The sequence below is a fragment of the Euleptes europaea genome, chromosome 2 (assembly GCF_029931775.1).
Source record: "Euleptes europaea isolate rEulEur1 chromosome 2, rEulEur1.hap1, whole genome shotgun sequence".
NCBI classification, from domain to species: Eukaryota; Metazoa; Chordata; class Lepidosauria; order Squamata; family Sphaerodactylidae; genus Euleptes; species Euleptes europaea.
Genome location: NC_079313.1, coordinates 103,586,837 through 103,601,888, shown reverse-complemented (window position 1 = coordinate 103,601,888; position 15,052 = coordinate 103,586,837). Strand labels below are relative to the sequence as shown.

The window sequence follows — 15,052 nt, the reverse complement described above, 5'->3', positions numbered from 1 at the left end:
TTGTAATTCTGGGTGATCTGCAACCCCCCCCACCAGGATGTTGGCAACCTTAGTCCCCCTGGAGGAAATGGCTGCTTTGGAGAGCGGAGTCTATGGCATTATACCATTCTGAGTTCCTTCCTCTCCTCAAACCCCACCCTCCCCAGATCAAGTCAGGAGGTATCAATTCACCCAGTGGTTGCTGCGTGGCTTAGGCTTGATGAGCCATCCCTCAAAGGCCAAAGCAGTCCTGGAAATGGCCTTGCCCCCTCCCGCCACCATTTACTGAAAGAAATCAAGCCTTGGGATACCTTCTCTCTTACTATCTCCCCATGCTCTGAACCTATCTTTGCCGTCAGCCTGACCACAAACAGTAAGGAGCAGGGGACCCTCTTTTGAAAATCCATCCCAGGAAAAAGTTCGTTGTTCTCATTTTTCTTACCAGTTGACATGTTTTTATTCCAAGTTCCAACCAACACATTATCCTTAATGCAGACTGTTCTTAAAACAAAACAGCAAAAACTTTTGTGCTTTTTAAAAATCTTGAATGTGTTGTAAAAACTAATTTGACCTAGAAGTTGCTTTAAAGTAACCTTGCGATGGTCTTTAGTGGTTTTTAAAATGGCTGTATCTGGTAAACTGCCATTAGGAGCTCATTTTGCCACATGACATAATATAAATACATAGTGTGGTGTAGAGATGTGATGATAGTCTCATTCAAGATGGGTGATCATCAAACATGTATCTATCCTACTGTGGGGGCCTTACACAATGCCATTGCTATGGAAGCATCTTTATTTTGGTTGTATTATTAAACAGAAACATATCATAATGGCCTTATAATGGTTAAGTAGTTCAAATACTATTTCAGGAGCCCCGTGGCGCAGAGTGGTAAGCTGCAGTACTGCAGTCCAAAGCTCTGCTCACAACCTGAGTTCGATCCCAACGGAAGTTGGTTTCAGGTAGCCGGCTCAAGGTTGACTCAGCCTTCCATCCTTCCGAGGTCGGTAAAATGAGTACCCAGCTTGCTTGGGGGTAAAGGGAAGATGACTGGGGAAGGCACTGACAAACCACCCCGTAAACAAAGTCTGCCTAGAAAATGTCGGGATGTGATATCTCCCCATGGGTCAAGAATGACCCAGTGCTTGCACAGGGGACCTTTACCTTACTTTAGTTCAAATATAAGCAGTTGCATAGCAGCTTCTAGTTTTCTGGAGTAATCTAAGTAGTCTTTTGAGTAGTCTAAGATGTCCAGATGAAAGTTGACCTGAAATAACTAACAATTTCACACTGGGCTTTGCTGGAATGTGTTTTGCCAAATCAGAAAGGCATCTGTGAGAGAAAAACAGGGAAAATGTAATCTTGCCCTGAGATAAAAAGCACAATGCATAATTAGGAAGTCACAGGCTAGCTTCTTAGACGACTGTACTATTGACCCCTATGAGACCACTGGTCAGAGAAGATGGGTGTTCCTCTAAACCATAAGCTGTCTCCTATAACTCTTCTGAAGGTAGATTCCATTTTTTCTTGGTAGGGAATTTAACTCTTTTATCTGGATCTGTCTAGTTTACTTTAACATTACAATGTAGCATACTAAAGTCCCTAAAAATAGGGTTTGGGGAATATTAATCTATCTTCCATTCATTTGCTGAAGTTAAATCAGTATTATCTTAAGAATGGAAATTTTTGCACAGTATTAGATTATAACATGTTTCTCTCCAGGGAAAAGTGGAAGCTGAATTCCAACTACTGACTGTAGAGGAGGCTGAGAAGAACCCAGTTGGTCTGGGGCGCAAAGAGCCTGAACCCCTAGATAAACCCAAGTAAGTATCTGTAGATTTGTGTAAATGGTTTTGGAAATGGCCTGGCTGTGGTTCCAAGTTCTTACTTTCTTGGAGACTAATGGATTCAGGCACCCTCAGGCTTGGATGCATGAAGGTTGATCCAGAAGACCAGGATAGTTTTATGGGAGTGGACCAGAGACAGACAGATGTGCTAAGGGTTTGTTATATACTGTTCGCTACTTATACTGTCTTGCCCTGATTCATGAGGTTTGGCATTTTGTTGTTTTCTGCTTGTGGGTGTCCAACTATGTATTTTCGACTGCAATGCAGTCTTGCTGTTACACTTCTGTTGGAACCTGACCTGAGGTTTCCCCCCTCTTCTTTCCTCTGCAGCCGTCCAAAAACCTCCTTCAATTGGTTTGTGAACCCAATGAAAACGTTCATCTTCTTCATTTGGAAGCGGTACAAAAAGTACATAATTGCACTGCTAATTATTGCTATTCTGACCATATTCTTGGTTCTAATTCTCTACACAATGCCTGGATACATCAGTGAGAAGATCATAAATGGCTAAGCGAATTCTGTTGTTTCCAAGCTGGGACTTGATAGTAGAAGATAAGAATGACATGTATACTAAAGAAACATTTTGCTGCTGGCTGATGGTGCCTGGAGCACTTTGAAAAAGTAACTGATCAAGGAAAGGAGAAACCATCCAAATCTGTATAGTTAAACTGCCCATTCACATCTGTGATGTGATGATTATAGTCTTACAAGGACCATTATTAGGTCAAAGACTTGTGTGCCACTCGTCCTGAAGATTGTCGTAAAGATTGTCCTCAAGTTGAATGGAACTAGCTCTGTAGGTTCTTGCAGCTGAAATAACCACCTCCCACTCTGGTATAGAAACACTGCCATATGGAAAAGGACTGACTCTTCTGCTTGACCTGACTGCTGCGTTGGATCCAAACCAAATCTTCAAACAGCAGAATAAAGATTGTCCTCAAGTTGAATGGAACTGGCTCTGTAGGTTCTTGCAGCTGAAATAACCACCTCCCACTCTGGTATAGAAACACTGCCATATGGAAAAGGACTGACTCTTCTGCTTGACCTGACTGCTGCGTTGGATCCAAACCAAATCTTCAAACAGCAGAACAAAACTTTCCTGCCCCTGTCCCACTTACAGCCCACTGATCTCCATGAAATGCAGCTCGTGGGGGATAGGGAATCCTGAAGAAAGTCAAGAAGTGTGGGGAGTTTCCTGCAGGAAAGGGGAATCAGAGGAAATTGTCAAGCAACACAATATCACCGTTTAGAATAATAAGAAAATACATCTGAAAATACATCTGGCTGAAACAGGGAATAAAGGAGGCTAAAGCGACCGTGCGTTTTTGCCCATAGTGGTGCTCATGAGTCTCTGGACCATGGACATTGCCTGTGACACAGGGCCTCAAACATTGTGATAGTGGACATTAAGGAACAAAGCAACACGAGCCTTTCAGAGTGTGACTACAGTATGGAGCTTGTTGATACTAGAAATATATATATGAACTAAGGCGACCATGCTGAAAACTGTACCAGTTTGGAAGAGGGCCAGATTTCCCTTAATCAGTTGGCTATGCTTAAAAATATGTATAGCTAAAAACCACACAGCTTGTGGGCTTTGTTTCCTCTGTAGTGCTCCCACACCATCTGGTCCAACTGACGAGGCTTATACCTTGCAAGTTCACTCATTAGGTCTCCATAGTGGGAACATTTTAAAAGCAAGATGTTGCAAGAGATTTATGTATTTGTTTATTTAAAACATTTCTATGCTGCCTTTCCACTCAGATAGGGTCCCCAAGGCAGTGAATATTCAAAACATTAAAACATGTCAACATTAATTTAAAAAAAAATAAAGGTCATTTTTTCACTGAGGTTTGGCATGGTTTTGCCTTTGTTTTGGCTCGTGGCAAATTTTTGATTTTTCATGAACGCTTCGAGGTTTAACAGAAAAACCGCGTCAACTCCACGTCTTCTCAAACCTGTGTTGGTCCGTTCTTTGTGGTTGCTACGTGTGTTTTTTTTCGCTCCATGAAAAACGTTCCTGGGTTCGGACCAATTGTCCCCGCCCATGTCGGCTAATTTCTCCTCCCCTGTGAACTGCGATTGGCTGGGAGAGTTTCAAGCCCGGGGGACAGCCTCCCTCCAAGGCAGGACAGATCTCCCTCCTGCAAATCCAAGCCAAAACTCCCGTCACCCTTCTGAAGAGGGGCAGCCAGTCTGCTCTGGGTCTCCCTCCTGCCGGTGCGATCCTGTGTGTGTGTGTTGGGGGGGCATCCTGAGAGCGGCAAATCAAAGCCAAAACTCCTGTCCCCCTTCTGAAGAGGGGCAGCCAGTCTGCTCTGGGTCTCCCTTCTCTATCTGGATGGAGGTTCCTGGCAATGGATGGCCGGAGCTCTACGGGGGGGGGGCACAATGATGACTGTCTGTCAAAGTCTGGGAAAGGGGGAGCGTGGCCAAGTCCGGGGGGGGGGGACAGGGAGCATGGTAAATAGAAAAGTTATATAAGGAAACTGGAGGGACTGGTGCTTTTTTTGGCTGGGGCTGTGTCCACAGAGGTGAACTGCACTGGGTAATCCGCTAGGGGGAGTTGGGGCGGAGTTGGGGGCGGGCATAAATCATGAGCTTTTCAGAAGGGGACAGACCAAACCGTTGTAGAATACTGCTTGCTTTGTTCCCATGAAAAACCAAAACTGCTTCTGGATTGATGGGGACATGAAAACATAAATTTAAATCGCGCCCATGAAAAATTTAAATCGCTTTTTTTTTTTTGCTCCACGGCAAGAGAGCATCAAAATCTTCCGTGAAAAGTGGGCCATAGAGTTGGAAGGGGCCACACAGGCCATCTAGTCCAACTCCTTACTCAATGCAGGATTAGCCTAGAGCATCCCTGACAAATGTTTGTCCAGCCTCTGCTTGAAGACTGCCAGTGAGGAGGAGCTAGGCAGCTGATTCCATTGCTGAACAACTCTTACTGTAAAAACAATTTCCCCTAATATCCAGCTGATATCTTTTTGTCCATAATTCAAACACATTATTGTGAGTTCTGTCCTCTGCTGCCAACAGGAACAGCTCCCTGCTCTCCTCTAAGTGACAGCCTTTCAAATACTTAAAGAAAGCAAACGGGGCAGCGACTCAACAATGCCCCCAGGTTGCCGGGTTGGGCTCGTGGGAGGGCAGGCGAGCTGGGGGGCTGCTGCGGCGCACAGCGGAAGGGAGCGCCGGGCCGACCGGGAGAGCTGAGCTCCTGTGTCGGGGCGGTGGCGGCAAGGAAATTCGGCGTCACTGGAGACGCCGGGGGGAAGGCGATTGGCGGGGAGCCCACTGAAACGGGCCAATGGGGGGATCGAGGCTCCCCAGCCAGTGGGCCTCGTGGAGCTGGACCTGGGGAAAACGCCATTCAGGTCTGGCTTCCCCGCACGGGAGGAGGTCTTGCCCGTGCTGAGCTCCGTCCGCTTCCTTTGTCCAGCCCACCCACCGCTATTTGAAAGAGGTTTGAACAATCTTACGCAGCACAACATGGTGCGGTTTGGCATCGGGGCTGGATCCAGTTTTGGGGGAAAAGATGGCCTGCGTGCCTCGTTTTCCCAATGTGGAGGATCCCAGTAAGGGGTTTTGTGGGAGGTCGGAGCAGGACATGCCAGGATGGAGGGCTGCCAAGGACGAGCCCAGTGGGGCCGTCAGGGGGGCATGCCTTACCAGGGGCTGTCAGGACGGCCTCCCTTCAAGTGGCAGGGGGCCACACAGCGGGCTGCCGCCAACATGCTCCCCGTAACTGCCACCTCAAGCGGGCCCAGCAGGGGTGCTGGGGAATCGGGCATCGGCCTGGAGGGGTGGCAGGTCAGTGGAAGGATAACGCCCCCATGCAAATGCCAATGCCTTGCTGCTGCAATCAATAAAGTTGTGCTATTTCACCCAAACCATGGTTTGGTTATTTTTGCATACTCACAGCTTCAAGCATGGGGTAAATTGTGGGGGGCTTCGTGCCCGGGGAGCGCATCACACGGCTAAGCGCTAAGCCGGCAATCATGTCCTCCCTCAACTTCCTCTTCTCCAGATGGAACATTCACAAGTCCCTCAGTCTTCCTGTAGGGCTTAGTCTCCAGGCCCCTGATCATCCTCATCGCTCATGTCTGCACCCACCCCATTCTGTCCACCTCCTTCTGAAGTGAGGCCTCCAGAGAACTACACGCAGTACTGTACGTGTGGCCTGAACAATGTGGTGTGCAGTGGCACTATGACATCTTGCGATTTAGATGTTATGCCTCTGTTGACTGCATGGCACCCCAAGACTGCATTAGCCTTTTTTACCACTGCAGCACACTGATTGCTCATATTTAGCTTACAGTCCAGCCGTACCCCAAGATCTTGTTCACACACACTGCTGCCCAGAAGTGTATCCCCAAAACTGGTAACCTCCAAACTGGTTCCTTCTAGAAGGGACAATTAAACCACCGCAAAACAATTAGCCGGTTGTTTTTGGAGTTCTTCATCCTGTGCTATATCAGTTCTGTTCCTGCTTATATTAAACTGCCTTCAAGAAAAGTAACTTTTCCCCTAGCATAGGGGGACCTCCCATTCCCCTCGCCCCCGTTCTTTACTCTCTGCATCCTTACGATTCCTCCAAGACACTTGCTGCAGGATAGATGTGGCCATGTCTCTGGACTGTGTTAACAGAGGGAAGGACTTTTAAGAGACACAGGAAGGTATGAAGTCAAGAGGGATTCTCAGGAGAAGTGAAAACAGCACGGAGAAAAAGAGCAGTACTGTCACTCCAGTTTCATTTCCATTTCTGCATAGGTGTCAACCATTCTGACACCATAGGAGACAGCAAGGTGTGCATGTACATATATGCACCCTTACATGGGCATGCGATAGAGAGGGTTTATACACATTGATCTGTGCACAGTCCTCTGTGTACACAAGAGAGTATACACTGCATATACATTTTGGTACAGTTCACAAGCCAATTATAAAATTGGCAAGGCCTCCAGGATCTTTGACCTTAAGCATGCTCTTTGCTGACTAGAAAGTCGAATATTTGCTCTGGAGCTCATACAGTGGCCAGTTCATGGACATGTGTTTCCTGGACAGGAAAGAGGAGGCAGGCCTTTTTTTGTCTCAAGGATACAGAGGGACAGTTCTGGGCAAGCTGTTGCTCTGCCTTTTGAGATGTTTGTGGCCACCTCAGTAGCGCTTAACAGTTTCCTCTCAATCCTGAGTTCCCCTTTTCTGTGGCCTGATATTCCGACTCAGCAGCTTTACTGGATAACTCCGGGCTCTCTTTTGTCGCCAGTCCTTTGAGCAGCAGGATGCCTGAGATAATCTCTGTCCAAGAGTTCATCTCTCAGACCCAAGAGGATCTGAGCTCTCCGACAACCTCCTCCTTCCCTAGTGACATGGGCAGATGCCGGAGAACCGTTTGTAGCCAAGAGGAGGTAAGAAGCTGGGAACATGAAAGGGAGGGTGTGGTTGGAGAGGAAAGGGGTCTGAATCCCCATTACAACAATAGGCTACTGAGCAATTCCTACCCTACGCATGAAAAGGCAAAGCCAAGCAGAACTTGCTTCAAGGAGCAGAGGCGTTTGTATTTGCTTCAGGATTTGTACCTCACTTTTCCTTTCAGAAGAGGAAAGCCAAAGCAGCTCTTGAAATATCCACACAGGACTAATACAAAAAACAACAAATCACCTTCAAAAATTCTTGAACATCCAAATAGTACTGTACAACATTGAAAGCAAACACACACCACTTAATGAAAACTGGAAGCCAGCTTGAAGTGGTAGTGTTAGTTTGCCTACTGAAGGACTGAAGGGTCAAGGAGATGGGTGTGTATGTAAGTCTGCCTCAGTGAGGCAAACAGAAGTTCAGTGAGATAGTTTCAGGTCAGTATAATGGCAAGAGGGCTTGAAAGTCTACCCACTGCACCACAGTGCATTGGGTCCTACATGCCAGCTATTTTTTAAAAATCCACTTAGGATTTCTGTGCATGGAATTCCCAACATCTGTTTTGGCCCTAAGAAAGGTTCTCTTTTGGAGGCAGATTCCTCTGAGAGACTCTGCTCTGTGCCTTGACAGGTTTCCTCTCATTGGCTGAAGGGACCCAGAACCGTTCACTTTTTTGAGAAGGCATTTCCTAATAGGCTACTAGCTTCCTGGGGCATGATGAGCTGGGAAGTAAAAGTGTTTGAATTATTCCCACTCCTGTGCCATGATTTAGTGGTCCAAGTCCTTGTACCTAGCAATTCTACCTTAGCTGGAGACTTGCAGGAAAGGAAAGGTAAAGGTTCTTAAATAAGGGGTGTTATAGTCTGTGAATGATACTCAGCCTCACTGTGCTCTTGCTATGATACATTTAGCTGAAGTAACAACAGCATAATATCTTTTATGTACCAATGTACACAGCACAAAATAGCTAGCAGGTTTTTCTGTTCATCAGATCTCTTTTTTGTTGTTGTTAAAAAAAGAGAGTGGGTAGGTGATGATGTTTCTGAACAGGATGAAAAAATACCTATCCTGCTTCTTAAAATAGAGTATTAAAATAGAGTGGAGAAGGAGTCATGCCTCCTGAATTAGTCCACGCCTAATTCAGAAGAACTTCTGCAAGTTCTACCAAAAAAGATTTTAGGCTGCATTTTGTCCCGGAAGTCTTCTCTGCTACTAGCAACAGCTACCCTAATTAAGTCTGCATAACAACTCCTGTACTCCACCTTAAATCTATTACAAGCTGCAGAACATAACTTTTCCATGATGACCAGAAACATCTTTTTCTCTCGCTCCCCTTTTTCTTTTGCTTATCATCCAGCCTAAAGAAGAGTCCCAACGAATACAAAAGTGTGGTCTTTGCAACATGTTGTTTGGTCCTAATAAAAATGATTGAGCCACTGTCACTTTCTAGAGTGGTGCATCTAGTTCTTAAGAACACCCTTTTGAAATACAACATCACTTGCTGCTGGCCCTGCAGGGCAACTGGATGAATATTCTAATTTTCCCTACGACTGTAACTTTCAGCCACTTCTGCCCTTCTCACCTTGTCCCTCTTTTGAAATCTGTCGCATTTGCCTCCCGTTTCCAAATACTGGATTCTCCATGAGGTTGAATCCAGAAGCCAAGATATCCCATCATACATTGTACAATACAACTTGGCAGACCCTGAAGTACAGCAATGTCTTATTCCCTTGTAACAGGCTGTAAAGATAACATTAAAGTTAGAAACAGGAAACCATTAAGAAATGTGAATAGTTACAAGGCTTGAAGATCCGGAAACGGAAATGTTGCATACAGTAAAGACTCAACAGTAGGAGTGTGAGTCAGTTCTTAGAGCAATATCCGGAACTTTATTTTAGTTATTCAGTTAATTTAAGTGTTCATAAATTTGGGCCAGTAACAATAAAAATCAGCACATAAAATGAAAATGTTTTAAAATAATTTTAAATAGTATCTTCAAAACTGAGACAGAGCAACAGAATCTTTAAAACACCCTGTCTACTCACCTATTACATAATAATAAAATTTTCAGCTTGATCCAGAAATGAAGATGACAATCAAAGCTCCAGGAGTTCCATAACTTAGGGGCAACTGTCAAAAAGGTCTTTCCACAGATCTCCCCCAGCCAAATTCCAGATAAGGGAAGTGTAGCATAGTGGTTAGAGTGGCAGATCAAGCCCTGGGACAACTGGGTTTGAATTCTGGCTTTGCCAAGGAAACTTGCTAAGTCACCTTGGACTTGTCACAATCTCTCAGCATAAAGTAGAGGAATGGAGAATGGTGAGAAAACTTTCTTGGTTTCCCATGAGGAAAAAATTGAGGTATAATTTTTTTAAAGTTTTTTTTCTTAAGAAGACCTCACCTAATTATCTCAAAATTCAGGTGTGTAGGTGGGTGATGGTTGCGTTCTTCAGGTTCTCTGGACCCAGGCCACTTAGGTTTTTAATTATCAAGACAAGCATCTTTCTTAAATTGGACCTAGAAATAGAATAAATGAGGTTGACTAACAACTGGCTTTATATGTTCATTATATGTTCATTATGACAGACCCTAGTCAACATTTCTTGCTGCCTTCTTTATATTAACTGAAATTTTCAGGTCATTTTCAAGGGTAGTCCCACAAGCAGTATGTTACAATAGTTCAACTTGGATATTACTTAGGCATGGGTAACTATGGCCAGTTCAACTTTCTCCAGAAACGGTCATAGTTAGTGAACCAACACTAGATGGTCAAAGGCACTCTTGGCCACCTTAGGTGCCTGTTTATCCCATGACAATGGGGAATCCAGAAGCACCTCCCAATTACATACCAGATCTTTAAGGGGGAATTTAGACCCATCCAGAACAAGTGGGACACCTATTACTGTGCCAGTATCCCTCCAGTTCCACAGGACATCTGTCTTGTTTGGATTAAATTTCAAGTTGTTCACCTTTATCCGTTCATTTACTGCCTCAGACCACTAGTTTAGAATTTCCACCACCTTAGATAGAAAGGAGGGAGGGAGAGATGTCATAGGCATATAAATGGCACTTTTCTCCAGATCTCTGGATGATCTCTCCCAGTGGTTTCATGTAGATATTGGACAGCATGAGAGACAATATGGAACCTCCTCAGATTGCATGAATTGAAAAATAACTATATTGGGGTCCCCCATATGGTGCTAATGAGTGCCACTGTGCCTATGAACACCTTTCCTGGTGCCTGCCAAGTGTTTATAGAAAGTGAGTGAGGCCAAGTGGGGCTTTTGCCCAGCAAGGCATCTGATTGGCCATTGAAGATTTGATTGGCTGTGCAGTTTTTTAAAATGTTGCATTGGTGGCAGCACAGTTTTCTAATCCGAATTCTCAAAAAACTATGCATGGGGACTTTTTGCCCCAAATAAATTCCAGGAGTACCTTGTGAACAATTATGCATCTCCAGCAATGTATGGAGCCTCTGAGTCCCTCCCCCCGACATTGCTTCTTTGTAATTGGCTATAGTGTATTTTTTTAAATATTTCACCAGCCCCCCGCCAGCCCCACAGCTTGGGATTCTTTCATTTGTAATTAACCAAGTGGCCCCATGTCTGAAAACTCCTGCTGTGAAACTGACCGGAGGGGAGGTCTCTTTCTCCCAGCCAGTTTACTCAAGTCCCACTAAATCCTGCAAGGCTTACTCCCAAGTAAGCATGCACAGGATTGCAGCCTTTACCCAGTCAGGACAGATTAGTGTGTGGTGGCGAAGTGACTAACTCTAACGAATCCCTGAAGCAGTCCAGCAGAGAAGGAGGCAAAGTAGCATAAATGGCCTTTCTGTTCAACTGTCCTTCATGTGGAGACCATGTTGCATTTCCCCTGTCTGCCACCAGAAGGCTTAAAAAAAAAAAACAGCAGTTACCATCTTGGATAACGCTCCCTGAAGGACATCTCAGTTTCAACCACCTACTGATGCACTTCTTTCCCCAGTTCCACATGATGGCCTCCTCCATTCCTATACAAATCATAAACAGCTCATTGTTTCCACCAATAAAAAAAAATCCACTTTTTTAAGCCAGAAAAAACGATGTTTCCTGGTATGATATTGTTGGGACAATTTTTCCCCTGAGTCTGAAAGCGAAGGTACACCTCCACCCCCTCTGTCTGCATTTTCACAGTGAACATGTTTGTTTTGTATTTATTTTCGGGGGACAGGGCAGTGTCATAATGCAGTTACTACAGTATGGCAATACAAAACTAGGGAAACTGCAGGGGAGGGGGATCAGCAGCAGTACCTTGGTAAGCCCAGAACTGGAATGGAATCCAAATCTAGGGAGGGAAATATTAATTACACAGTGAGACTGGGGAGAGGGGACTGCCCCAGTGTCTTGTTCAGTTCTGCAACTGACCAATGCACTTTTTGGAAAATGGGGGTGTAGAATTGCTCTATTTTCAAACTGTGCTACGCAGGCACCAAAAAAACGAAACAGGGTGGGCAGAGAATCATGACAGCAGCATGACAACAGTAGTTGGGGGGAGGGGATGCTGCACTATGCATCTGGCGTGAAAGGGATAGCACGGCAAATAATAGTAAAAAAAATATTACCCTGTGCCCTCTGAAATCTCTTTGATGAGTGCAGATTAACCAGTGATTGCACTAATATGACCACCTCAGAAAAAACAACCGCTCTGCCCTTGTTTGAGTGTTCCAGTGATCTAGTTCCTAGTTCCTCTGAACTCCCAGCTTTAATTTTTTTAAAAGTAAATCTCTAGATGTTTCCATTGTGGGGATATGCCTTCACCCTTATATCTCAACAGCGAAAGGGGCTAGAGCAGTGGTCCTCAACATGATGCCCATGGGCAATACATTGGGGTTCCCTGCTCTAGCCCATCAATGTGTTTCCGGGCATCCACTTGCTTCTTCCCAAAACCATCTATTCCCTACAGCAAAAAGAACCTACTCTTTCCTCTACCACCCTGGAGTAAGAGGTGCTTCAAAAATGCCCAGGAGAATCCTCTTTGTGTCTGCAGGGAATCTGGACTAATTCGTTCTCCAGTCCTGGGAGGCTAAAGGCTTTATCCCATGGTCTCTGGCTGACTGGGTGGTAGCATTACCCTGGGGTGTGAGGACTTACATTTCAGCCTTTTGGTTTTGTCTTGCCCAACCAGCCCCCTTAAACAGGTCCTTGGTTTTAAGGTCCTTTGAGACACCTTGTGTGTGTGTGTAAAGTGCTGTCAAGTCGCAGCCAACTTATGGCGACCCCTTTTGGGGGTTTTCATGGCAAGAGACTAACAGAGGTGATTTGCCAGTGTCTTCCTCTTCACGGCAACCCTGGTATTTCTAGGTGGTCTCCCATCCAAATACTAACCAGGGCTGACCCTACTTAGCTTCTGAGATCTGACGAGATCAGGCTAGCCTGGGGCATCCAGGTCAGGGCACCTTACTTTTTTAAAATCATAAAAGGCTTGTTTATCTGCTGTACTTCGATAGCAGGGGAGTGTTCATGTAGTTCTTTAACTCCTCCCAAAAGATGAGAATACCAACAAGAATACTTTCTACAGACAGGACTTATGCCACCATTCCTTCACCTTTGTTGATAGTTTTTGTTGTCTTTGGTTACATACAAGACCGCCCCATCCCACATTCAAAGAATTAAAAGGAGGGGCAAATTTGGCTGCTGTGGCGCGAACAGAGAGCCAGTCTCTGTGCATCTTCGTGGCCTGACGTAGGAAGAAGGGTGGGCCAGGAAAAGGGCTTAAGAGCGCCGGGGTTGAGATTTCCTCCATCTTTTTTCCTGGGACACTAAAATATTCTCTAGTTGCTGAAAGTTGCCATTTTTATGCTAAATGTGCTCAGTTTTGCATGCTTGATATCCTTTCTTTTGGTTATTTTTGGTGAAGGGAGGAGAGAAGCAGAAACAGAACATATGCCTAAGGATCTCTTTTCTTGCTTTTAGGCCTTGGACTCAGATCGAACAGTTTTGCAAAAAATGAGGAAAGCAGTGAAAGCAGAACACACAACTGGGCAAGGTCAGAGCAAAGCTGGCTACAATAGGATGGGGGTGTAGTTACAGGGTTGCCGGGCTAGTGCCTAATTGTGTGGGGCGCTCTAGCGGACCCGGCCCATTAAGTGTGAGAACCCAGCCATACCCCAGGAGAGTGACCCAAAGATGACATACAACCAGCTTGGAGGAATGGCACAACTTTATTGTTTGCAGCAGCAAGGCATTGGCATGGCATGGGAGCGTTATCCTACCATCGGCCTGCCACCATTGCAGGCCGATGAAAATACCCAGCCATGCTGGGCCACTTTTGAGATGGCAGTTCCTGGGACACACGAGGGCGGCAGCCAGCTGTGTGGTCCCCCGCCACTTGGAAGGAGGCCATTTGACAGCACATGGCAAGGCATGCCCCCTGACAGCCCCCGCCGGGTTGTTCATGGCAGCCTTCCATCTTGGCCTGTCCCCTTCCGGCCTCCCCCAAAATCCCTTATTGGGATCCTCCCTGTTGGGGAAAAAGGCACGCAGGCCAGTTTCCCCCCCAAACTGGATCCGGCCCCCATGCCAAACCGCACAAAGTTGTGACGAAAGAGCAAGAACAAATTAAACAAACCTCAAATAGTATGTTACAGCGGTGGGTGGGAGGGACAATTGGAAGCCGACTGAGGGCTGCCCTGAGCGCGGCCTCTTTAAATGCCGGGAAGCCGGACCCGAGTGAAAAACTCAGGTCCGGCTGCTCAGAGGCCAGCTCCCCCCCCCCCCGTTGGGAGCCCGAGCCTGATTGGCTTGTTCAAACTGGCTCCCTCTGATGACGGGCGGGCAGGCACGCAGCTGCAAAAGCAGCGCCTGGTCGACGCCGCTTTCCCCCATCCAGCTGCTTGAGGTGTGGAGGAGCCCACGCCGGCCAGAAGCCCCGGGCTCCCCCTGTACAGCGGCTGCCCGCCCTCGGAGCAGGGGGGGGCGGTCCGGTTCGCTTGCGCCCGCCACAGCCCAGCCCAGCAACCTTGGGCTCTGCGGGTAAGTCGGAGCCCCGTTTGTCAGACTACTAGATACCTTGATAGGGTCCCACTGTCTTTAAAGTTGCTTAGAATGGTTACTTTCACCCAGTTCCTGTTATTTGTTACAAAAATCTATATCCCACCCTTCTGACCACACCAGGGCAGACAATTTAAATGGCTAAAAATTTAAAACATATGATAACAGTACTTTTTAAAACTATCAGAATCAACTCTCCCTTGAACACATCATTAAAACAAATTAAAAACAGAGTTAAAATATGCACAAAGACATAAGGACAACAGTTAATATATTGGTCAGGAATGAGGGATCGCCAAGGGAATGCCACAGACAAAAAAGTCTTTCCCTGCTAGCAGAATATGGCAACAAAGGGGACAGATTAATATCCCTGGGGTTAAAGTTGCAGAGCTCTTGAGAATGATACAGCACTCAAATGTGTCCAGAGACTTTTCACAGTGGCCACTCTCAATATGGTGGACTGTATAAGCAGCAGATCTTGAATGGGCACACCCTGCATTCGAGTATATGCATATCTATGCAGAAACAGTTCTAAAAATGTCTCTTATTGCAAGGCATACTGTGTAGGGTATCCTTAGGAGAACCCAAGACAGTGAATGGTGGTGTTCTACCCCACGCATTGTTTAATCTTTTTGTGTGTATTGTATCCAATTCAGACACATCACTTTACCTAACACTTCTCTAAGCAGTGAATCCAAGGTTGAGTTTTCTTTGGATGAGAGAGCACTGGAGCCTTGTGTTGTCTTTTAAACATCCAACTGATTACAATTGTAC

At 45.9% G+C, this 15,052-nt stretch overlaps 2 protein-coding genes across 2 annotated transcripts in view; both read left to right on the top strand.

Moving 5' to 3' along the window:
• Positions 1–2,337, top strand: part of LOC130472753 (fer-1-like protein 4) — a 77,046-nt gene extending 74,709 nt beyond the window's left edge. The window contains exons 44-45 of the mRNA XM_056844170.1: positions 1,702–1,802; positions 2,157–2,337. Of these exons, the coding sequence (XP_056700148.1) occupies positions 1,702–1,802; positions 2,157–2,337 (282 nt within the window). The remainder of the gene's footprint in view (positions 1–1,701; positions 1,803–2,156) is intronic.
• A 4,777-nt stretch (positions 2,338–7,114) lies between these two features.
• LOC130473079 (arf-GAP with SH3 domain, ANK repeat and PH domain-containing protein 2-like) overlaps positions 7,115–15,052 on the top strand; it is a 39,199-nt gene continuing 31,261 nt past the window's right edge. The window contains exons 1-2 of the mRNA XM_056844605.1: positions 7,115–7,240; positions 13,202–13,274. Coding sequence (XP_056700583.1) covers positions 7,115–7,240; positions 13,202–13,274 — 199 coding nt within the window. The remainder of the gene's footprint in view (positions 7,241–13,201; positions 13,275–15,052) is intronic.